The following is a 25,558-nucleotide window of genomic DNA, read 5'->3' as shown; positions in this document are numbered from 1 at the left end:
GCAGGCTAGTGAGTCTGGTTAATAAGTTTTAAAAAGTACGAAAAGCTGCAGTTTGGACATTTCCCTTCAAATGAATTCATATACTTGGAACTAATTCCTGTGCATTCTCATGATATTCTGAAAACAACAACAATAACAACAACAGTTATTTCCACCACATTGTCAACGGAAAAAATCCGTATCAGTGAGTCTTTGGCAGTTAGTGCTTTCCCTTTGGAGATTCACATCTCCTGCCTCTCAGGTCAGAGGTTTTGCTTCTATTTTCAAGGTGTCCTAAAATTGACTTCTTATGAGTATTTTAATTAGGGTTAAACATGTTTTTGTAACTACAGAGGCAATTTATCCATTTGGTTAATGTCTTAGTCATCTAGTGCTGCTATAACAGAAATACCACAAGTAGATGGCTATTAACAAAGAGAAGTTTATTTCCTCACAGTCCAGTAGTTCGAATTCAGGGCGCTAGCTCTGGGGGAAGGATTTGTCTCTCTGTTGGCTCTGGAGGAAGGTCCTTATGATGCATTAGTCTTCCCTGGATCTGGGAGTATCTCAGCGCAGGAACCTCATGTCCAAAGGATACGCTCTGTTTCCGGCACTGCTTTTGTGGTGGCATGAGGTTCCCATGTCTCTCTGTTTGCTTCTCTCTTTTATATCTCAAAAGAGATTGGCTTAAGACACTACCTAATCTCGTAGACCTCATCAGTATAACTGCCACTATTCCATCTTATTTCATCACAGTGATAGGATTTACAACATATAGGGAAATCACATCAGAAGACAAAATGGTAGACAATCATGCAAGGGAATCATGACCTGGTCACGTTGACAGATGTTTTTTGGGGACACAATTCAATCCATTGACAGTTAATTATTTGTTGAGCACCAGCTATGTGACAGGCGCTCTTTAAGAAGCAAAGGATATAATGAGGAATAAGGCAGACAAGGTTCTTGATTTCATTTACTTATTAAATACCTCTATAGGGCTTACTGTATGTCAGCAACTGTGCCAGGCGCTTTATGAATATTAGATCATTTAATTCTCCTAACAATGCTATGAATTAGGTACTAGTATTTAGCAGTCCCCAGGTGATACAAATGGTTAATCAAGCCCTTGACCACTAGCCAAAATGTTGGCTCTTGGAACCCCCCCAGAGGTGCCTCGGAAGACAGGCCTAGTGATCTCCTTTTTAAAGGTCACAGCCTTAAAAACCCTATGGAGCAGTTCTACTCTGTACATGTGGGGTCGCCATGAGTTGGAATCTACACAACAGCAACAAACACCAGCACTTCTTATTTTACACATATACAGAAGATGGTCTAAAGTCACTTAGCCAAAGTGGCTGAGCTAGGTGCTGAATATGTGCTGCGTGCTCGTAACTATTTCACCCTGTGGTCACTCTATAAGCCTGATCTCATAAGTTTACACATCCCTAATATTAAAAAAAAATAAAACCAAAACATACACACACACACAAAAAAAAGGAAAATAAAAACCACTGGTAATTTGGCCACCGTTAATAATTTGGTATCTGTGCTTTATCCCTTACATGTGTATGTATAGAGTATGTGTGTATGTTTAAACATATATGATCTTATTGATTGGTTACCACTTATTTTCACAGTGTATTATAAATGTCTTATGGTCTAGTACCTTTTTTTTGGATAGAATTTTATATAGTTTTGTAGGAAACCCTGGTGACGTAGTGGTTAAGAGCTACAGCTGCTAACCAAAGGTTGGCAGTTCAAATCCACCAGGTGCTCCTTGGAAACCAGGTGAGGCAGTACTATACTCAGTCCTTTAGGGTCGACTAGAGGGCAATGGTTTTTTTTTTTTTTTTTTTTAGTGTTCCATGTTTTTTTTTTTTATGGTTTATCTATATCTACTATTTAACCATGCTTCATATTTTTTAATTTTTGAAACTCGTTGTAGTTAATAGTGATACAACCAAATCTTTCTACAAATCCATGATCATTAAAAAGTTTCTAAGTTAAGAATGGTGTTAAAATTTTGTGAATAATTATACAATATCCACGTTTAGCCTATGCCTTATGAAAATGTCTCAGTTGACCATGTAAACATACTTTTCCTTATAGGTTGGTGGATGATAGATGTGTGGTACACCCAGAGGCAGGGGACCTTGCCAACCCTCCCAAGAAGTTCAGAGGTAAGAAATAGTATATTTGATTATGTGATCTAAGGGGGGATTACTTTTGTGTTTTAAAATAAATAATATTAAACTTTATTCAGTATGAAATTTTCAAATATAAATGTGTTCACTGAAAAGTCTCTCAAAAATTTCTCCATTATTTTTCTTCTTTTACACATTGAGAGATTTACAATGAAGGGATAATTTAAACCTTTGTTTTGCTATACAGTAGTCTATCTGTTGAAAACAATCTTGATAATTAACTGTGAAAGGCCACTTTTCAAGACAATAAATACCGCCATATTTATTTATATATTTCTGTGAGAATTATAATACAACTGTTATAATGTTTCATTAACAGCTTTAATTTATCTTTATAAAATTTCCAGGAGAGTGACAGTGATGTGTTGGCTTAGCTTTTAAAGTATCACTTTGGATGGTGTGTGGTATCTAACAATCGTCTTAGAATATTTTCCTAAGTATAATTTTAGATATAGCTTGATTATCTCCTCAATTCAAAAATTATTCATGGTAAGAGACTGATTATAACTCAACTGTTATGAAAGAAGGATTAATGGAACCTGTAGAGAATCATAGAAAAATAAAACCAGTAGTTAAAAGCTTGCTCTGATCACTTTTATAGTTTATGTATATTTATAATAATAATAATTTTTAAAACAACATTCATTTTGAACTCTGTGTAAGCATTCATTCTCACAAATGAATGGTGAAAGTGACTTTAATAAAGGGTAAGTAACTGGAGAGACAGTTGAAGGGGTTCTCTGGAGCCACACACCCAAGTCAAGAAATGCTACTGATTGCACTGGGGAAGGGAGATAACTGACGTTTGTTTCACTCTCTGTATTAGGCACTTTACATACAGTATCTCATTATAGGAATAGCTTATTTATTTAATTTTCCTAAGCTCAGATCCTTGCAGAGAGAGTGATATGCACAATAAATGCTCTTTGACACGAACTGGTCACTTTGGAAAACAGATCTAAATTTATTCCCAAGTAGAGAAATGAAGATAAAACAGGCTGTGAAAGATAACTCCCCTCTTACCACCCCCCTCCCCCAGGCCTTCATCAGCAACACCAACAAGACTACTCAGTGCCCCTGGGCCAGTGAAGTTTTCCCATAAACAATCTCCATTTAAGATGTACTTACAATAAAACTAGCATGAGGCAGAGTCAGCAGTTTTGACAAACAAGCTATTAGTAATCAAGAACAAGAGCTAATAGAACAACCTGATACAGACTGTATAATCATTGTGTGTAAATTGATTTAAAAGAGTATAGAAACCCTAATGGAAGAAGAAGAAGAACAACAACAACAAAAAATCCAAACTCATTGCCATCAAATTGATTCTGACTCATGGTGACCCCACGTGTTCAGAGGAAAACTGCTCCATGGGGTTTTCTTGTCTGTATTCTTTACCGAGGCAGATCGCCCGGCTTTTCGTCTGCAGTGCCGCTGGGTGAGTTTGAGCTGCCAGCCTTTAGGGTAGTAGACAAACACAAATCGTTTGTTCCACTCAGGGACTTAATGAAAGAACAAACAGTATGAAAAAAGAATAGGTAGTTCTAAAAAGCATGAACTATTATATAAAGATGAGGAGAGAATCGGTGCTATGGAAAATAGATTTGGGGAAATCATTCAGAATGTAGTACAAAGAGATACAAAGAAGGACAATATGAATGAGTCATTGTCTTAGGCCGGGTTCTCTAGAGGAGCAAACCAGTGAGTGCGTGCGCGCGCACGTGTGTGTATGTATGTATATAATAGAGAGAGAAATTTATCTCAAGGAAATGGCTCATGCACTTGTGGAGGCTGGCAAGTCCCAAATCTGTGGGTCAGGCTGGAGGCTGGGAGGCTCCTCCTGACTCCTGTGGTTGTAGGGGCTGACGAAACCAAACTAAGCAGGTCAGGTGGTAGGCTGCTGGCTCACATCCCAAGAACCAGAGGTCAGAGTGTGATGAGTTGGATGCAGGATCCAGAGAGAGCTTTGCCAGAATGTCCGTGTATATTTGATACAGCCTATACCTCCAAGGAGACAGATTAGCTTTCAACTGACTGGCTTTTAACTGCTTGGCCTTTCAGCTGATTGGCTGCTCACTTCAGATTACAACATGGAGGATAATTACATAATACCTGCCAACCCACTGAGAATCATGGCCTAGCCAAGTTGACACATAACCTTTCATCGCAGTCATGAAAGTTTTATAGGACAGACCGAGAAGGTTTAGCAGTATCAAATTAAATTCTAGAAAGAAAAATGAAAGAGAATGGGAGAGAAGCAATATATAAAGGGAGTTAGACACAAACTCTCCTCAATTTAAGACAATTTTTCAAGTTGAAGGGGCATATTGAGTTCAAAGTAGGGTAAATAAAACAAAATCCACAGCTATACATACCTTTATGAACTGCAGAGCATTAGAGACAAAGAGCAAACAATTTAAAAGCAAACTGTGACAACAAATCTGTATTTGTAACAGGAAAAATCATGGGGTTCAGATTCTGGCTGTACCACTTGCAGCTGTGTCATCTCAAATAGGTCACTTATTTACTTTGAGCCTCAGGGAATATCTGTCATTGGCCAGTGGGAGTAGGAGTGGGTAAGAACATGAACCAAGGTTTTGTCAGGCTTGAAATCTTTTGTGAGAATATATGTAAAAATATTTTAAGACATTACACAAATGATGTTAGCTGTCGTAGAGTCAGCCCCTGACACGTGGTGACCTCATGCACAATGGGACAAAACACTGTCTGGTCCTGGGTAATCCCCTTGATTGGTTGCAGATTGGACCATTGCGATTGTAGGGTTTTCATTAGCTCATTTTCAGATGTAGATAGCCAGGTCTTTCTTCCTAGTCTGTCTTAGTGTAAAAGCTCTGCTGAAACCTGTTCGGTGTCATAGCAACACGTAAGTCTCCACTGACAGACGGGTTGTGGTTGCGCATGAGGTGCATTGGCTGGGAATTGAACCCAGGTCTCCTGTATGGAGGATGAGAATTCTACCTCTGAACCACCAATGGCCAGATACAAATGATGTTGCTTTTGTTAGTTGCTGTGGAGTCAATTCCAGTTGATAGCTACTCCATGCGTGCAGAGTAGAACTGCTTCTTGGAGTTTTCAAGGCTGTGACCTTTGGGAAGCAGATCACCATGCCAGGCCTGTCTTTTGAGGTGCCCCTGGGTGGGTTCAAACTACCAACCTTTCAGCTAGTAATTGAGTGCTTAACCATTTTCACCACTCAGGCACCAACATACAATATACATATTAAATTATGTATTTATAGGATCACAATGAATTGGAATTGATTCAACAGCACACAACAACAACCCTTCCATTATAAACTCCTTAAGGACAGTATTTTTATTTATCTATTTATTTCTCTATTATTGTGCTTTAAATGAAAATTTACAGCTCAAGTTAGTTTCTCATACAAAAATCTATACAGACATTATGTGACCCTAGTTGCTCTCTCTATAATGTGACAGCACATTTCCTCCTTTCCACTCAGAATTTCCTGTGTTCATTCAACCAGCTCCTGTCCCCCTCTACTTTCCCATCTCACCTCTGGACAGGAGCTACCTATTTACTCTCATGTATCTACTTGAACTAAGAAGCACGCTCTTTGAGTATCATTTTATGTCTTATGGTCCAGTCTAATCTTTGTCTGAAGAGTTGGCTTTGGGAATGGTTTTAGTTCTGGGTTAACAGAGAGTCTGGGGCCATGTCTTCTGGGGTTTTGCCAGTTTCAGTCAGACCATTAAGTCTGGTCTTTTTACTAGAATTTGAGTTCTGCGCTCAATTTTTCTCCTTCTCTGCCAGGGGCTCTCTCTTGTGTTTCCTATCAAGGTGATTATTGGTGGTAGCCGGGCACCATCAAGTTCTTCTGGTCTCAGGCTGATGGAGTCTCTGGTTTATGTGGTTAAGGGCAGTATTTTTATTCTTTTTGTGTTTCCTAGGCATAGAGCTTTGCTTGTAGTGTTGTTTTTAGGCACCGTCGAGTCGGCTCTGACTCATAGTGACCCTGTGTGCAACAGAATGAAACACTGCCTGGTCCTGTGCCATTCTCACAATTGTTGTTATGCTTGAGCCCATTGTTTTAACCACTGTGTCAGTCCATCTTTTTGAGGGTCTTCCTCTTTTTCGATGACCCTCTACATCCAAAAAATAGCCATTAGTTGTTTTTGGATGAGAGATCCAAACTTTCTCTGGAATCATGTGATATAACTTGGTTCTCAGGGATCCCTAAACTTCATTGTCACAAGCTTGGTTAGCTTTTTTTCTGTTGTCATTGGGAGGGATTAATCTTATACAGATAAACCTTTAGGGTTTATGGCCTTCTTTCATCTGTTCTCTTTCCCAGTTAAGTGAATTGTCCTAAAATGCAAAGATCATTTTAATGTGTTCATCTTAGGGAACTAGGGGATACCAGTTCTGTAACCAGTAAGTAATTACTGTATATACAGATACTTGATCTCACAGTATTTGGCTAGTGCTGTTTCAAAGTACGAATTGTTCTTTTAGGTGCTCTGCCCCTGGAAGGCTGGTTTTTCCTGTAACCTGATATGTTAAGTTATTATCCTTGCTAGTTCTCATTTTCTACCTCCAGTCTTAGACTGGAAACCCAGGTGGCGAAGTAGTTAAGAGTTATGGCTGCTAACCAAAAAGTCAGCAGTTCAAATCCACCAGGTGCGGCTTAGAAACTCTATGGGGGCAGTTCTACTCAATCATTTATCCTATGCCACTCATCATTAGGGATCCTTTTATATTCAGGACTCTGGGCTCCCTTTTATCTCAAACTCCAGGCTTATCTATGACTCTGAACCGTATCCCAATGGAGCTTCAAAAAACGACCCCCTGAGCTGGGCTTGCATTTACTCTGGTCAACAGCCATAAGCAGATCTTGTCATTAATGCTTCATCCTTTCATATAACTTATCATTCTACAGCTCCTACTTTAAACCATTCTCTGCCTGAGTGCCTTTCCCCTGCTCCCTTTGGCTTAAAAGGTCATTGCATTTTCACAGAATCACCTCCCAGAATCACCAGCCCTTTATTTCCAGACTCCTCTGCCAAGTTTCCAGAGCACCCTCCCTTATTACTACTTTTTAGATAGCGTGTAGAAACAATAGCATATCAACAGTTCAGCTACCTCAGTTCCTCTTGCTTCAGCAACGCAAATGGTACTCTGAAATTAATTAAAAAAAATTTCTTTCTGTTTGTTTTGTTTTTTCATACCCACTCTGTAATTTGTTAAAGTGAATCATAAATTTTTGGAGCTGTTAAGCAATTAAATCTAGTACAACTCCCCCCAGGTTTTGAATGAAGAACCTAAGTTCTAAAAAGGTTAAAATGATTTTCTCAAATAGAAACAGTTATACAATGAAATGTTCTTTTGACTGCATCGCATGGTCTTACATATGAACAGAGGCAGCTAAGTTTTAACCAATAAACACTTCCAAAGTGGTATTAAAAACTAGAGGACAGCTATTTTTCAATAGAAGCTATATAATCAGAACAATATTAACAGCACCACAGCAGCTTTATCTTAAGTGAGCACAAAACTTCTTTAATGATCTAATAGTCCCTAATTTTTAAAGATAGATTTTTAATTTTGGAATTATTTTTGATATACAGATGAATTGCATAGACAGTAAGGAGAATTCCTGTATATCCTTCACTCAGGTTCACCTTCACCCTGTTTAACAGCTTATATGACTGTGATACATTTGTCAAAACTAAGAAATAAACATTTGCGTATTATTATTGACAAAATTCTAGATTTTATTTGAATTTCACCAGTTTTTCCACTAATGTCCTTTTAATGTTCCAGAATCTCATTTCAAGATGCTTTTAGCCATCATGTCTCCTTGATCTTTTCCTTGATTTTTATGACTTTGGTACTTCTGAAGAGTATGGGCCAGGTATTTTGTAGAATGTCAGTCAGTTTGGGTTTGTCTGATACTTTTCCTCATGATTAGACAGGGGTTTTGCCATTTGAGGAAACCCTGGTGGTGTAGTGGTTAAGAGTTTGGCTGCTAACCAAAAGGCCAGCAGTTTGAATCCACCAGCCACTATAGCCACTCCCACAGGGTTGCTATGAGTTGGAGTTGACTCGAGGGCAATGGGTACCAGTTTCTGGGTGGCGCAAATGGTTAAGCACTTGATTACTAACCAAAAGCTTGGCAGTTAGAACTCACCCAGAGACACCTCAGAAGAAATGTCTGGGTTGTTATAAGTTGGAATTGACTCAGCAGCAATGGGTTTGGTTTTTTTTTTTTGGTATTGGCAACTGGTGGTTTTATGGTTTTTGTGAAGAATACCACTGAGGTTAAGCACTCTTCTCATTGCATCATATCAGGGGATACATGATATCAACATGGTTTATCACTAGTCCTACTTTTTATATACACTTAACCCTCTTTCCTCATGCTAAATTATATTAGTTATTTTAATTTATATTCTTTTCCTACCTAGCTCATTTACTCACCTACTTCAGCCCATTTTTTATAATATTCTTCCTTAGAACAAATTTCTCCAAAAATCGGTACATTGGACCTGTTGATAAACGTGCATTTTCTTTTCCGAGGAGAAGCTGATTTAAATCAAAGCAAGAGAGGTTTATGGGTTATTCTTTTACCATCAGGGTGATAAAACACAGATGCAACGGAGAACCCAGGGAGCCACTCCCCAGGTGGGCTGCGGGAAGAGAAGATAGCTTCTTGTCTTGGTTGATTAGGTGTTTTCTAGGTTTGGGCGATTTGGTCTTGAAAATTTCAAATCTGATCCTGTGATTGTTTGACACTTGACTATTTCATAATCTACCAACATTACTCAGGGGTCACTTCTGATGAGCAACGAGTCCTTCTGAAGCAATGAGTCAGAATGCCTCAGGAGATGGAAATATAGTGCCATGAAGCACTAAAGCAGACACTGAAAAGCTGAGACTTGGGGGAAAGATTGACAAGATCATTTCTTTAACTCAGTTCCTTCTTTTCAGGTAATTCAGAATAGTCACTTTGAAGGCCGGGCCTCAACTTTTTCGTGGTCATTACACAGTCAGACACATAAAACGAAAAAGGATTAGTTGAAATGGAAAGTATTCTTGCTGGGTAGTAGCTTTGACCTTTTATGTAGTTGAGCATGTCAATCTTGTCTAATACACTGTTTCTCTAATGTGAGCCAATTATAATACCTCCTCCACCAGCTTAAACAATTGCTGTGTTGGATTTTATCAGGTTTGGTGATTGTGTAGTAAGTTTTTTTTATGATGAAGGTGGAAACTCTTTCAGGCTTGAAATCAGCTAACATTTGTTGAGCATTTAACCCATGTACACTGTGCTTGGGGCTTCACATGCCTTATTATTTAGTCATCACAATAACCCTATGAAGGAGAAATTGTTGCTATCCCAATTTGCAGTTGAGAAAGTTAAGCATAAAGAAGTTATGCAACCATCTTAAGGTTGCAGAGCTCATTAGTGATAGAGCTGGGACTCAAACCAAGTTTGACTCCAGAGCTGCTTGTTTTTAACCACTACACCATGCTCTCTATTCAATTATGCCCTCCTATAAATTCTACCTGTTGGTCTTGTAAAGCCACATCGATTAAATCTGATCCCTCTTCTGTACAATAGCCCTTTAAACATTTGTTTAGAATGATAGTATTCCTGAAGACCTTTTCTTCGATCGTCTTGTTTTCTTATATGTCTTTTACCTGTTGCCAGCTTTAAATTCTTCAATGATTTATCTAAGTTTTCATCATTCTGCCTTGTTTGTTTGTTTTCTGGCTAGGCTCCTGCTTGACAGTTTAATTTTTAATGGGGTAGAAAGAACTGAACACAGCACATTTGGGTGTAGTCTGATGATAATCTCCCTTTTTTTGGATGCCACACTTGCACCCCAAGAGGCTAGGCAGGACTCCCTAACTCACGTGGAGATATTGGTCAACCCAAACTCCTGAAGCTTTTTTAGTCACGTCTCTGAACCCTCATTTTCCTCCTCCTGTGCTGTGTAGGAAACCCTGCTGGCGTAGTGGTTAAGTGCTATGGCTGCTGACCAAAAAGTTAGCAGTTCGAATCCGCCAGGCGCTCCTTGGAAACTCTATGGGGCAGTTCTACTCTGTCCTTTAGGGTCGCCATGAGTTGGAATTGACTCGATGGCACTGGGTTTGGTTTTTTGGTTTTGTGCTGTGTAATTGGTTTTTTGGAACCAAATGAAAAACCTGTTACATCTCACCTTGTTAGCATTGGCTGTTTGTTCTAGCCTGCCAAAGTCTTTTTTTGGATCTTAATTCTCATCCAAATGATTTATTCAAATCCCAGCCTCTTGACATCTCGACATTTGGTAAATTGGTGAAAGGTATGTGCTGTGATACTCATTTCATGTGTTATTCCAGTACTATTGAATATGTCTGAGGAGAAATAGATTAAAACTGTGTTAGCTGAGGTACCTGCAAATCAGACCATGGAACACTTGGATGGAAGTAATTTATTTGGGAAGTAATCCCTGGAAACATGAGTGAAGAAGTAGAAGAGAATAAGCTGAAAGGAAGAAGAGTTAATAAAGTGCGTGTTAGTGCCCACTGCTGTGGGCAACTGGGACTTAATCCTGGTGGGGCCCTCTGAGAAACCATGCAGAACATGCCTCAGAATCACCCATTCGAGGACAGAAAGGCTGGGACCAACTTTCATCCTCTGCAGGTTGAGAGTTGCCACTGGAGGTGTTAATTACCTCCTTCCACAACCCATTTCTGGGTTGCTCCTCTATGAGCTAAGCAAGCTGCCCAGGTGTCAGAGAAAGACAGCCCTCATGCAGAGAAGAGAGATAGAGGAGGGTGAGGTGGCAACCTGATGGCGTGCTGGAAATTGCACTGCAGTTTTCAGTGAACTTGGGCTGAGGGGATGTGGGATGGACACCATCCACGACAAAGGCTGAGAACGTATTTAGATTGCCCATGCATGCTCAGGATTAGCATACTTTTCTTTATTTGAAAGACCCAGAGCTAGACTGCATGAGGACAAGAACTGTGTCAGCCTTGTGCTCTGCTGAATTTCCAAGGTCAAGCCCAGTGTTTTCTTGGTGCTGAATTAATTTTAGTTCAATAAATGAATAAAGTTCTAGAACAAATTGTAATTCTTGAAAGCAATATATAATTCCATTTCTATCATCAGATACTTTTCTCATGTCTTAAATGTTCCATAGCATGTAACATAGTTAGCTGATTCATTGTTTGTGATAAAAAGTAATGTGTATGCCCAGGAATGGATTACCCAGGAAATAAGGTAAGCACGTGCTTAGGGTATAACCAAACAGGGGCACCAGTTGTTCAAAGCAAAGACCCATAGATGCCAAGCAGACAGGACATAGGTAAGGGAAAGCAAGCACTGCAGTGGAAGAGAACTGGCAGGGCACTAAATGAAACTGATACCAGCTCCAGTGCTGAGGATGTGCCTGCCAGAAATAAAGTTTACGCAGGGTCACGAGTGCGCCCATGAGCAAGGTTTTTTAAGCTATAAGGCCCGTACTACTTCAGTACCTTCATTGACATCTGTCTCCTACAGTCCTCTCCCATGTGATTGAAACTCCTTATCTCAGCGGGTCTCTTGGGATTATACTACTTCTTCTGATAAACAAGAGGTGGGCGGAGGGGGCCATCGAGTTTAACACTTGCTACTCTCACCCAATATGCAACTGGATCCAATGTGAGAGTTTACAGGGCAAGGATAGATTATATTGATAAATAACAGATCTCTGATCCATTTTGAGAGAACTCTTTTGTACATCCACATCTGCTGGTCTAGCAGCTCCAGCCAGGAGGGCCAGCAAAGCTCTTTGCAATGATACAGACACAAGGGTATGTTTTTGCACATGTCCTGGTGAACAACCAATGGAAACTCCAGTCCTAGATGATGCCCAAAAGTGAGGGAACTCTAATAAGTCGACTGTTGTGCTGAATTCAATCAAGTTACTTTTTACCTGTGTAGCATTTATGTGTAGAGTTATGTCCTAAGTAAAAATTTTAGTACCCTGCATCCACTAAAAATTTATAATCTAGTTAATCTTATTCCACTAAAATGACATACGCTACTTTTGTGTTCAATTGCTAATGCTATAGTCACATGTAAAAAGAAGGTACAACATGGACAGCTAAGACACACATACATGCATACATATACATGTGTATATATATAACTCACATATCCTGTTTGAATGTACAAGTAAGCAGAGGAGGAGGCACCCCAGATTATCAGTGTTTACAGCCCTCATGTGCCTTAATCTGGCCCTGTGCAGACCCATTAATTTCTTATAGTCTTCAGTTTTATAATTCCAAATTTAAGTTCATTGGTAACAAAAGTGCATTCTCACTTATAAATCTGTAGTGTGAGTAGCAGAAGATGGGAACTTCTACTTGTAGTAGAAGAAAAAGTTTTAGGTTATTTAGCATTTTGTAGTTTTCTGCTACTCAAAGAAGTTTGGAAAATTGCTGGATTTTCAAGCCAGCTATTACATAGTTTATTCTAAAACATCGTTAAAATTCCTCATTTGAATGCTATTGCTATGTTGATCCTGTGCCTATGTGGTAAGTCATATTAACTACCTTCTGCTATAATCCCCATTATTAAACTTTTAGGAGGCAGTGGAAATTGGGTAATAAGTTTACCCTTCTCAACGAGGGTTTCAGAGAAAGGCCACATGAGGAAATGTAAACAAGTTCTTCTGCCTCTTTGCTTCTCCTGTTGAAGCTAGTCAGGGTTATAGAAGTGCTTGTACTTCAGTGGCTCTGGGAGGGAAGTTACTGTGGTTCTGAGTGGTAAAATAGGACTGCTATGGAAATTTCATGGGTTCCTGTTTAAGACAGCACTCACACAATTAATTGTATATCTAAAATGTGAATCATGCACGAACTTTGGTTGCTTTGCTACTTGGAGTGTGAGGTTTAATTCTTCCCTCATAAGTTAGTTTTTTTTTAAAAAAATACATACATACGTATATATGTATATATAAGAGACGAGTGATGGGCAGAAAATTAGCCCTTGGAATGTGTGTGGCTTGGTGGAGTAAGAACAGTTTTCCTTGGTAATCATGGGTCCATAGGCCAGTTTTCCTGCACTACAGGCTCACATGTAAAAATCTCCCTTCCAGTGTTGTGCGTGCTGTTAGTTGTGTATGTCTACATTTCTTGTAGATGCTGAATAAATACTGAGTATTTTAATGGTCAACACTACTCTTTCCCGGAATAGAACAGTCCTAAATATTGAAATTCTTGAGTGCTTATGATGATCTTCCTCTATATTGCCTCATTTAATACTTAACAGCCCTGTTTTGCAGACAAGGAAACCATACGTAGAGAAGCAAAGTAATATGCTCAAAGAGACAGGTAAAGAGTAGGTAAAGAGGCAGGCTTGCTTGAAGCTGGAAGATGGTGTTTTTTAACACTACAAGATTTTGTATGTATTTAGCAGAGATTTATTTTGACTATCTACTGTGTGCAATACAGTGTGTGAACTAGTTGTTCTTGTTCAAATGAATCAGAAATGAGTGCTGCTCTCAAGGAATTTATAATCGAATGAGGGAGATAGGATGTGTGCCTAAATAATGCACACAAGGTAGAGAGAGATAAGAGCTAAATAAAAATGTACAGCAAAGGTGTTGTGGGAGGATGGAGATTTTACTTCCTGTTCTGAGAGATGAGGAAAGCGGCTTGATTAAGAGAGCATTTGACCTATAACCCGAAAGATTTGTACCTGTGGGGAAGGGCCACCTAGGCTTCTCAGGCCTAATATGCACCTTTTCTTGAAAGTAGTTCTTAGGATAATAATTGGTACGCAAAGCTAAATTCATTTTCTTTTTGAACAGTGTTGGATGTTTAGTGTTCTTTTGCGTGTAATACTAAGATGAAAGTACCAAGCCATTACCCTAATCTATTCAGTATTCTGTGGGACATAGACATGTAAGCCAATGATGACTAGTGGGCTACTCTACTACCACGGTTACTGATAGCTAATATTTGTTTAGCCTTTACAATATATCAGGTATGATTCTAACTGCTTCATCTTCTATTAATCCATTTTATCCTTTCACAATCCTATGAGGTATATATTATTACTAAGATATTATTATTATCTCCATGTATTAGAGGGAGTACAGGGTAACATTCTGTAACAGAAATCCAGAAATACGATGGCTTATATAAGATAGAAGTTTATTTCTCTCTCGCTTAATAGTCCAGAGGTGAGTGGTCCAGGACCATCTTAGAAACTCTTCAGTCCTCAACAGGTGGCTTCCGGTGTTACTCCAGTAGTCACCACTTACCAGTTAGCAAGTGTAAGAGGAATCCAGGGCAAGCAGATTCTTCTTTCAGGAGGATGCCTGGAATTACACGTATCACTTCTACTCATACCTCATAGTCACATGGCTACATTTTGCTGCAAGGAGGCTGAGGAATGTGGTGTGAGGGGAGTGGCCATTGTGACTACCTAAAACTCAGAAGTCTGTCACCTTAAGGAAGAAGAGAACAGCTATGGGGGAGGGTAGCATTCTCTGTTATATCCCATTTATAGATGAGGAAACTGAGGTACAGAGAAGTTAAGTAACTTACCCAAGGTCGTACAACCAGAAGGAAACAAAGCTATGACTCAAACCCAGACCCTTAACTACTAACTATGCTATCTTTAAGCTCAAGGAGTATAGTAGCACAGAGCAGAGGAATGTAACTGGTTTGGGAGCCCAGAGCAAGAATTTAGGTAAGCTGGAGCTGTGGAAGACTGCGCAGTTGTTAGCCAGACAGAAAGGAGGGGGTTGAGGAGAAAGAGGCATTTCTAGCTGAGGCACAGAGGTGTGAAATAGCATGACCTTTCTCTGGTGTGGCTTCTAAAAAGGGTTAGAATTTAGGACGATGTGAAAGAGTGGCAGAGATAAGTATGGGGAAGGGTCCAGATGCCTAGCAACCTTAGATGCTGTGCTAAGGCATTTGTTTTTTATCCTAGAGGTTGAGGAGAATTATAGAATTTTAAGCAGAACTATGACATGATGAAAAGCGAAATATTGAAAGACGATTTTCTTAGACGGAGAGGTTGAAAATGGAGGATGCGATACCAACAAGAGGCTTTTAAAGTAGTTCAGGAATATTGGGTAATGGACTAGTATAGTAGCAATGAGACGGGAAGAACAGGATGTGTTTAACTATATTTAAAGCATGAAAAGACTATTTGATGACTAACTATGTGAGGGTGGGGTGAGCCAGGTATGTGAGGGAGAGAAAATGTCCTGGAATTTTTTCAGGTTTCAGACTTGGGCAACAATGTAGGTATTAGTTAAATTTGCTGAGATATAGATTAAAATAGGAGAAACAAATTAAGAAGGGGAAGGTAATGGTATCAGTTCTCTATTGCTATGTAATAAAACATTCCCAAACTGAGTGGCTTAGTGAGCAACATTTGTTTAACTCATGAATATTTTGGCTGGTTGGTTCTTCTGCTGTGAGCTAGCTTGGTTGATCTCTGCTGAACTTGTTCATGTCCCTGTAGCTTGTTGGCAGCTGGATTGTCTAGGATGGCTTCACTCATATCTGCTGGTGGGCAGGTTGCAAATGAGGATGACTGGACCACATGTCTCTCATTATCCACCAGGCTAGCTTAGATGTCTTCACATGGGGATAGTGTGCTGAGAACAAGAAAGGACAAACCCCAGTGCTTGAGCACTTTCAAGCCTATGCTTGCCTCCCATTTGCTGATGTTACATGGCCAAGGCCAGATGAAAAGGGTGGAGAAATAGACTCTGCCTTTTGATGAGGGGAGAGTGGGCTGAAAGTTATATTGCAAAGGGACATGCATATGGGGATGGGGAGAACTTGTGGATGCGTTTGGAGTTTACTACAGTAATGAACTTGGTTTTATGCATCCTTGATTTGGGTGCCTGTGAGCCATAGTTGTAGATCTAAAGTTTGTTGGATGTATTGGTCTGCAGCTCAGAAGAGAAGTCTATAGAAAGTCTATGGAAAATTCAGATTTGAAAGTTACCAACATATAGATGGAACTTAAAACCATGAGAATGGTTGAAAGTAGAGTGAGAAGAAGAGAGTACCCTAAATGGAGTCTTTGGGAAGATTTAAGGAGCCAGAAGAGAAACTAGACATATTGAGAGCCACAGTGAAGTACCAATATACAAATAACTAAAATAAAAATACTGACAATATCAAGTGTTGGTGAGGATGCAGATCAACTAGGAGTCTCATACATTATTGATTGCATACAAAATACAGCAACCACTTTGGAAAAGAATTTGACAGTTTCTTATAAAGTTAATTATGTACATACTATATAACTCAATATTCCCACTCGTAGATATTTATCAAGGAAAAATGAAAACACACAGAGAACCTTCTATGTAGATTATGTAGATCTTCATACAACGATTTGTACATGAATATTTATAGCAGCTTTATTTATAATTACCAACAAGTTGGAACAACCAAAATGACTTTCAACTGGTGAGTGGATAAACAATGCACACAGTAGTATATCCTTACAATGTAATACTCCTCAACAATAAAAAGGAACGAACTACTGAAATACTCAACACAGTTGAATCTCAAATACATTAAACTTTAAACAAACCCCTAACCAGTTGCTGTTGGGTTGATTCCAATTTATGATGACCCCATGTGTGTCAGAGTAGAACTGTGCTCCAGAGGATTTTCAGTGGCTGATTTTTCTGAAGTAGATCTTCAGGGCTTTCTTCTGAGGTGCCGCTGGGTAGACTTAAACTTCAAATCTTTTGCTTATCAGCCAAACACATTAACCATTTGCACCATCCAGGGACTTGCAGTGAAACCCTCTAACTCTTTTTAAAAAGCCATAACCCGAAACAGGTGAATGTATGAAGGCTATATATGACTCCGCTTATATGCCATCCTGGAAAACTCTGAGGCAGGAGGGATGAATTTGGCCAACTCAAGACAAAATAGCCATGAGGGAGGAAAAATAAGTCTGAGGTGATTAGAAGTTCAGTTGGCCCAGAAATACTCTGTCAACTTCACTGAAAAAAAAAAATTAAGACTTTCCAGTTTACACTTCTGTGACTTTTTTACTCTCAAGGCTGATTATGAGGGAAGAGGGAAAGAAACCTTTATTCATTTAAGATTTGTTGTTTCTTTGGATCCTCATAAGAAGGTCCTTGGTGAGGTCTTCAGATATTTATACAATAAAGTGTTACTTTTTCGGGGAAATTATAGGGTCACTGTGGAGTTGGAATCGACTCGATGTCAGTGGGTTTAGTTTTCTTGTTGGGCTTGTCCTTATGATAGTACAGCAAAGTACATTTTAGTCAGTTTTATAGAATGTTTGCCATTGTAAATGATTGTAGAGGTTAGAGTATTTCTATCTATACTCTTCTATATATTATATATATATGCTACTGTGTATATATATATATACATACTGTATTGTAGCTCTTAGGAGAATTGTCCCAATTATATTATTCCAGTAGAATTTCTTATGGGAAATGGCAATCTTTTCATAACATAGCTTCTGGGAACACATTGTGGTGGGAAACATGGACTATTTGTGAAACTGAAACTATATACCTCACTCAAAATACTCTTCAGTGAATGAATTAGTAGCTGTTCTTAAGTAAACTATTTCCCCCCAAGGAACTCTGGTGGCGCAGTGGCTAAGCGCTTAGCTACTAACTAAAAGGTTGGTGCTTCAAACCCGCCAGCCGCTCCTTGGGAGAAAGATGTGACAGTCTGCTTTCATAAACATTTACAGTCTTGGAAAGCCTATGGGACAGTTCCACCGGTCCTGCAGGGTTGCTATGAGTTGAAATTGACTCGAGGGCAATGGGCAGTGGGTATTTTCCCCAATTTTCTCTTATCTTGTAATACATTAAAAAACCAAACCAAACCTATTGCCTTCAAGTCGATTCTGACTGATAGCGACCCTACAGGACAGGTTTTGAAGGAACAGCTGATGAATTCAAACTGCCAACCTTTTGGAAGAGCTAAATCAGTGTGACTTTGTGTGAACTGAGATTGTGCTTCTGTGGTTTATGGTAGGTAGGGCTTACTTGTTTAACTCTCTTCTGAGTATAAACAGATTAATAAAAGTTATATTTTGCTTATGAGAGTCTGTGAATATCCTTAAAGCTTACTAATCATTAACTATTCAAGCTCACACTAAGAACTGAAGATAAAAGATGGATTTACACATTTTGTATTCAAGCCCAAGTCAACTACCTTTCCTTTCCAGGTGTTGATTTAGTGAGTGAACAGTTTAAAGATCTTCTTTGATCAGGTGCGCTTGTTTATAGTTTGTGGTTTTAATGGTAAATAGAGCAATTTCAGAATAAAGCAAACAGTGCTGGAGAGTGGCAATGTTTGTTTTACAAATGCTTGGTAATCGTTTGGAAACTTTGTCTTCTAAAGAATAAGATGGGTAAAGAACTAATAAAGCAGCTCTTGTAAATAGAGATCTAGCCTTAGTTGGAAATGCACCAGCAACCCACCCTTGTTCTCCCTAAGACTCTTGCCAAAAGAGATTTACTCCCTAAAAATGAAAGTGATGGGTCCACAGAAACTAAGTCTTGGTACTTCTCTAATGTACTGCTATATGACTGTGATTGGCCTCTGTGTGTGTGTATCTTCCACTGGTTGACTTGGAGGTGATTAAACTTAAATTTCCAGAGGTTCTCAAGAGCCATGAAGACCTGAAAGATTATAAGCTTATCCAGAGAATGTTCCATCTTGGAAATGAAGGCATAAAAAAAAAAAAGTAGGCTAAAAGTGCTTTTCAGATTAACATTTTTCTAAAAGACTAAGGCTTTAATTCCGTTTAGAAATAGAACTACAGACATTTGTCCCTTTGCTTCTATTTAGATGTACTGCATGAAGAACAAGTGCAGCTATAATTGTTGTACGAAGCTACACAGTTACGCAACTTGACTGTGATTATATCTGCATAATTGAATATCTGGATGGGGTAAATACTGGTAGGGAAGGAGTCAAACAATGGTAATTGGGGGGCTAGATGAAGTGTTAGGTTCTGTAATGTTGTCATATAAAAGAAAAAAAAAACCCATTACCAAAAATGCCACATTAAAAAAAAATGTGCAGAGGAACCAGATCGTTCCCTACTTTCACTTTAACACAAGGGATGAGTAGCACTGTTCTAGAGGCTTCTTTGGAGCATCTGCCTGTCCCTTCCTTCCCCTCCTAAATAAGGTTTATCAAACACGCTGGATTCAAGGTTTCATCGCTTTTTACTAGCCTGGAAATTCTGAGTTAGTTGAATAAAAACTTTGGCACTTTGAGACTGATCACTTTTTGCAGAGTAAGCAAAGACAATCAGGAGCATTTATTTCATGTCCCCTGTGAGCCAGGCTAGTGCAGTGTATAGCAACCAAGCAAGCTAGAGACAGCCCCTCTGCGGTTGCCACAGGCCATAGCAGATGGTCAATGCTACGTATGAACTAGGTAACATAGGAACTCTTAGGAAGAAGGCGTAGATATAGTTCTTCAGTCTGGGAATCGCTGGCAGTCTCCTAGAGCCTTTCAGGTGGGTCTGTAAGATCAAACTATTTTTATAATAATACTAAGACAATGTTTGCCTTTTGCACTCTCATTCTTTCTTGAGTGTACATTAGAGTTTTCTAGATGCTACATGAAGTATGATGGTGTCATTTCTCTAATAGCTAATGGAATGTGCTCTGACATTTCCTTGTATCTTAAATTCCTCACTTTTAATATCTAATATAGTAAATAAAGATAGAAATAACCCATATAAACAAAACCTCTTTGGGGTTCTCAATAATTTTTAGGAGTGTAAGTGAAGTGGTCCTGAGAGCAAAAAGCTTGAGAACTGCAGGCTAGAGAAACAAACAGGTAACAAGAGTTAGGATTAGGAAGGTCAGCTGAGCTATGGAGAAAAATATGCGTTAAAAGCAGTGGGTAGTGAAAGAATGATGAACTATGGTCAGGGAAAGTAATTAGAAATCAGGAAGTCATCTGGTATACTAAGGAGGCAGGACAAAATGAATGGGAGGAGAAACAGCTGTTTTCTGTGAGCTCCCTGTGGGTCAACTTTGTATCCCTAACATTGTACCTTCAGCAGGATAGGTCTTTGGTGAACATTTGCTGAATGATTCAATTGATAAGTACAAAGATTATTGTGTCAATTAAAAATTTACATAGGAGATATTTACCACAGTATTATTTATAATGGAGTAAACTTAAATATATGAAAACAAACGAACAAAAAAATTCAGCACATCACGGTGCATTCTCAAGTGGGAATTTTATATTTTCAAGTAATATTTAATGACCTTAGAAAATGTGAAGCTTAATGTGATGCTGTGTATTTAATACATTTCTGTAAACCCATTACTGTTGGGTTGATTCCAACCCATAGCAACCTTATAGGACAGGGTAGAACTGCTCCATAGGGTTTCTTTGTGGAAGCAGATTGTCACATCTTTCTTTCAGGGAGTGGCTGGTGGCTGATGGGTTCGAACTGCCAACCTTTTGGTTAGCAGCTGGGTACTTAAGCATTGTGCCACCAGGGCTCCTTAATACATTTCCAGTTCTCTGAAATATATATGCATGAATAAGTATATATTTTCATAAATGTCTAAATGTCTCTCTATAGACTAGAACAATAGCCTTGGATAACCATAGGATATGGAAAGAGGTGAGACTTTTTAAAAAATACTCTTCAGATTTTTTTTTTTCAGGGATTATATATCAATTTTATATTAAGGAAAAAAAATTTTTTTTAGACACATTTTTTTTAAGCTCACAAGGAAAAAAAATTAAGTTGAACTTTATATTAGGAGAGCTTTCTCTCCAGGCTGAGGATTTTTTATTTCTTCACGGTCTGTGTGAAGCCAGCCTGAAGGTCTGGAGGTAGCAGAGAAGGTGGGATTCCAGGCTGAGTGGGGAGCACTCTGCCTACCAGAAGGAAAACACAAATCTAAGAAGTTGCTTTAAGTTGTACTGTAATACCTAATGCTCCATGTAAGGAGTTGTAACAAAGTCCGTGGTCAGGAGGAGGCCTGGCTGTTATCATGGAAGGGACAAGAAAGCTTATAGTAGTGACAACAAGAAAGTAGTGACTGGTATATCTGCAAGTGTTTCTGAGCCTTGCCATTTGGAAGGCATAAATTTAGGCTTACAATAGGAGAAAAAAAATAGTAATTAAAAATCTGTAATACATGTATTTTATCTATATGTATACATAAATACACTGCTGGCTAATAAATTTTCAGTGGTTTGAGTTTTTTAGTGCTATGGGAAGTAAATTGTCCTGTATTATTTCTATTTTACCTTTTTTTTCTCTTCCTTTTAGAGTAATGGGGACTCTGGGCATTTGAAAACAAAGGACCATACACAAAACTTAACTCAAAGTGAACCCTAGACCTCAATATAACAGCTAAACTCTAACGCTCTTAGAAGAAAACATAGAAGTAATGCTAACCTCCCCTCCCCCCATCTCTCCCTTCCTTCCTCCCTCCCTCCCTTCCTTCCTTGAAATGCTTAATTGTTTTTGATTTTATCTTTATTACCCCAATGAAGTCATATTTGTTCCTGGTGACCTTGATACTGCTATGGATTTCTTCAGTTCAGACTTTGCTTGGGTTTAGTGGAAGTGTTACCGCTAATCACTGACAGCTCTAGATAGGATGGTACGGAGCTCACATACCTTGTTCCTGGGTCACCATTTCAGTATTCTTATCGCACCCTCCTTCAGTCCTGCTCCACCACCTCTAATTACTTTTTGAAGAAACCCTTTTCACCCTTCGCTGGTAGGTTGTGTGTGTATGTGTGCCAGCTCATAGTATCAGTAATTCTGTATTTAATTTGTCTAGATTTGCTTGGTGTTTGTAAAACTAGTATAATTTCCTTAGGTAAGATATAATTTGCAACAGAATGATACCTCACAATTTAAATAGCAGCTGTTGAGTGAAGGCAGACAGTTACAAAGTACGCTTTCTTTCCTTTTGAAAAAGAGCTGTGCTGTGGTGATATGAATAATGTATTTCAGGATGTATGTGGGTTTGCTACTGTCGTTTGATTTACATGGACAATGAAATAACTACTCATTTGAATTTGTTTTCAAATGCAGCACATGTTAGGTTCCTGTAAGGGAATTTAGAAATACCAGCTGTCTTGTTACTAAAAGAAGGTAATTCCTTCTGTATGTCAGTTTAGGTAACGGATACGGCCCATCCCCACCCATGTGGGGAGGGATGTTTCTTATGAAAAGTGAGAATTTGTAAACCCTGGTGGTGTAGTGGTTAAGTGCTATGGCTGCTAACCAAAGGGCTGGCAGTTCGAATCCACTAGGTGCTCCTTCGAAACTCTATGGGACAGTTCTACTCTGTCCTATAGGGTCGCTATGAGTCGGAATCGACTCGACGGCACTGGGTTTTGTTTTGGTTTATCATTCATTTGGAGCCCTGGTGGCACAGTGGTTAAGAGCTCCAGTGAACTATGACTGCTAACCAAAAGGTCAGCAGTTTGAATCCACCAGCCATTCCTTGGAAACCGTATGGGGGCAGTTCTACTCTGGCCTATAGGGTCACTATGAGAATTGACTCAATGGGTTTTTTTATGGGATCATTCATTTGCAGCCCTGGTGGCATAGTGGTTAAGAGCTACAGCTGATAGCCAAAAGGTCAGCTGTTTGAATCCACCAGCCACTCCTTGGAAACTCTAAGGAGTAGTTTCTACTCTGTCCTATAGGGTCACTATGAGTTGGAATTGACTTGGCAGCAATGTGTTTTTTTTTTTTTTTTTTAAAGCATTCATTTGTAAACTATTTATTAAACAACTTTTATGTGTTAGGCCTGTGAAAGACACTGGAGGTACAATTGTAAACAAGCAGGTAGTTTCTGCCTTCCCTGGCACAAAGGGCCGATGATACCTAGAAGGTTTTGGTTTGGCCTCTTGACCTTGATCATATAGAAAACTGTGCAGGGTAAGATGTGGCCCACAGACGATCCGTACCCTATTGTTTGAAATACTTTTAAGTATTATAAGTATTTCCTTTTATATTTTCCTTGGCATTTAATAAGAAAATATAAAAGAAAATACTGGCTGACGTTGGAGAATACAGAAAATCCCTTTGTCTATCTATGTGCCCAATTACAAAGGTGGAGCTATAGGCCCTTGGGGATGGACAGGTAGGTAGCAGCAGGTGAAACAACCTTAGTGGAAAGTGAAACTGTAGGACAGCCAGGCTGCTGGATCAGACGCCCTGCCATACCTGGAGTTTCTCCTTCTAGTGTCTAATCTGTGAAGCCGTGGAAATCCTCTCTTCTCATAGAGGATGAAGGTTTATACACTGAACTTGTATCTTTTAACAGAAACATTATGAAGACGGAATTTTTTAGATTCATCATGGCTAGAAAGAATGACTTATAGAAAAGCCTAGAGTTAGGGTGGGGAGTCCTTTTTTCCCCCTATTAAGGGCTGTTGATCTTGGCAAAAATTTATCAGTTAAGGACCAACTACAAGGGAAAAACAAACACAAACTAAGGGGGGGGAAGGAACTAATGTTAACAGGTATCTATTACTAGGTGATACTTGGTTATTTCTAAATTTTCAGGCTCAACTAATTTTTTACAGCTTAGCAAAAGGAGACATCAATGAATGTTAAATGAGTATTTATTATATGCTTTTATATATATATATTTTTAATATATTATGTCTAGTTAAAGAAAGAAGATTAGAAGTGAGGAGATGGAGAGAGAGAAATGTGGGAAGAAACAGTGGGGAAGAGACTGGCTGTCGGTGGATAGTTAAGAGATTGGCTGCAACAAGGGGATAGTTATGCAAGAGAAAGAGCCTTGCAGAGGTGGGGTGGGGGGGCTGGTGGGGAGGAGGTAACAGGACAGGTTCTTACCCTGGCCTGTTAATTCTGTTTCAGCAGGATCAAATTTTAGTGACCATTATTCTTTGAAATTCTAATTAACATTTAAGCAATTATTCTTTTATTTTGTGATCCATAAGGTTTTTAATTGGCTAATTTTTGGAAATTGATCACCAGGCCTTTCCTCCCAGTCTGTCTTACTCTGGAAGTCCATTTGAAACCTGTGCATCATGGGTGACCCTGCTGGTCTTTGAAATACCAGTGGCATAGCTTCCAGCATCACAGCAACATGCAAGCCACCACAGTAGGACAAATTGACAGATGGTGATGGATATATAGCATAGGAGTAATTATATAATGTTGTATAACATTGCACTGATTTTCAAATACATTTGGATGATTTTTCTGTCGAAAAGGATATTATGAAATCACTGTCATATGAAGAAATAGTCAGATAATATACAGATTAAAATGTAGGAAAACATAGAACAGACGTATGCCAGGCATATTATGTAATTTTTCTGAATATAATGATATTTGCTAGCATTTTTAAATTGATAATTTTCGTGATTTATATTCTCACTGTAAGTAAATGTCCATTTCAAGAATATGTGTTATTTTTTTGAAACATGGTCTCCAGAACTGTACATGCGGTGAGTATACAAAACCTCGATCTGCCCAAATTCCGTATGTTTCTAAAATCTATCCAAATTGTGGCATATATGAGTATATTGCAATTTTTTAGTGCTGTAAAAATTTCTGTTGTGTGAATATGCATGATTAGGACATTCAGTCTCCTGTAAATGGACATTTGGGTTGTTTTGATTTGTTTGCTACTGTGAACTCAGCTTGTACATATACACTAGAGCAAATGCACAGGAGTTTCTCTGCATGTTACCTAGGAGTGTAGTTGCTGGGTTCTAAGGTATGTGATCCTTCAAATTTACTGGATAATTCCAACTGGTTTTGTAAAATGGATGTACAATTTTACTTCTCTACAAGCTTAAGCAATTACTTTTAGCACTTCCAGAACTGTTTTTGAATTTCTGTAAATTCTCAAATGGGAGAGTCATAACAGCCACCTCCTATCCTCATTTTCTCATCTCATGCATCCCAGAAAGGATATTTTTCTAGGCTCTCCTCCAAGAATTATCACCACATAGGTACTTCCTGAGAGTTCAATAAAATCAGGGATGGATTTGGATCAGATAGTGAAAGAATAACAGTTGACTTAATTAAATGTTTTCATGTATTTGAAAAGTTCTATGAAAAATATAAGAACCAACTAGTCATCGTTTCAACTGAGAATGCAGTTGGAGAAACAGGCTCATATACTCTGAGAAACTTAGCATAGACAAGAAGAGATCTGTTACTAGCAAAGAGGGTGTTAAAAAAAAATTAAGGTGTGTTTTTAGATGTCTAATGTGAATGTGAAACCTTTTTCCTGCTTATACATTTGACCTCTCAAGACTGTGTACACATAGCCCTATAATTCTGTGGGATTATGCATGTGGTAGGAGGCCTGGTAGCACAG

At 38.8% G+C, this 25,558-nt stretch overlaps 1 protein-coding gene across 1 annotated transcript in view; it reads left to right on the top strand.

The window, feature by feature from the left end:
• ITPR2 (inositol 1,4,5-trisphosphate receptor type 2) overlaps positions 1 to 25,558 on the top strand; it is a 523,041-nt gene that overhangs the window by 49,141 nt on the left and 448,342 nt on the right. The window contains exon 2 of the mRNA XM_049882682.1: positions 2,092 to 2,162. Coding sequence (XP_049738639.1) covers positions 2,092 to 2,162 — 71 coding nt within the window. The remainder of the gene's footprint in view (positions 1 to 2,091; positions 2,163 to 25,558) is intronic.

Source organism: Elephas maximus, chromosome 4, assembly GCF_024166365.1.
Source record: "Elephas maximus indicus isolate mEleMax1 chromosome 4, mEleMax1 primary haplotype, whole genome shotgun sequence".
NCBI lineage: Eukaryota > Metazoa > Chordata > Mammalia > Proboscidea > Elephantidae > Elephas > Elephas maximus.
This window is presented reverse-complemented; position numbering and strand designations above follow the sequence as displayed.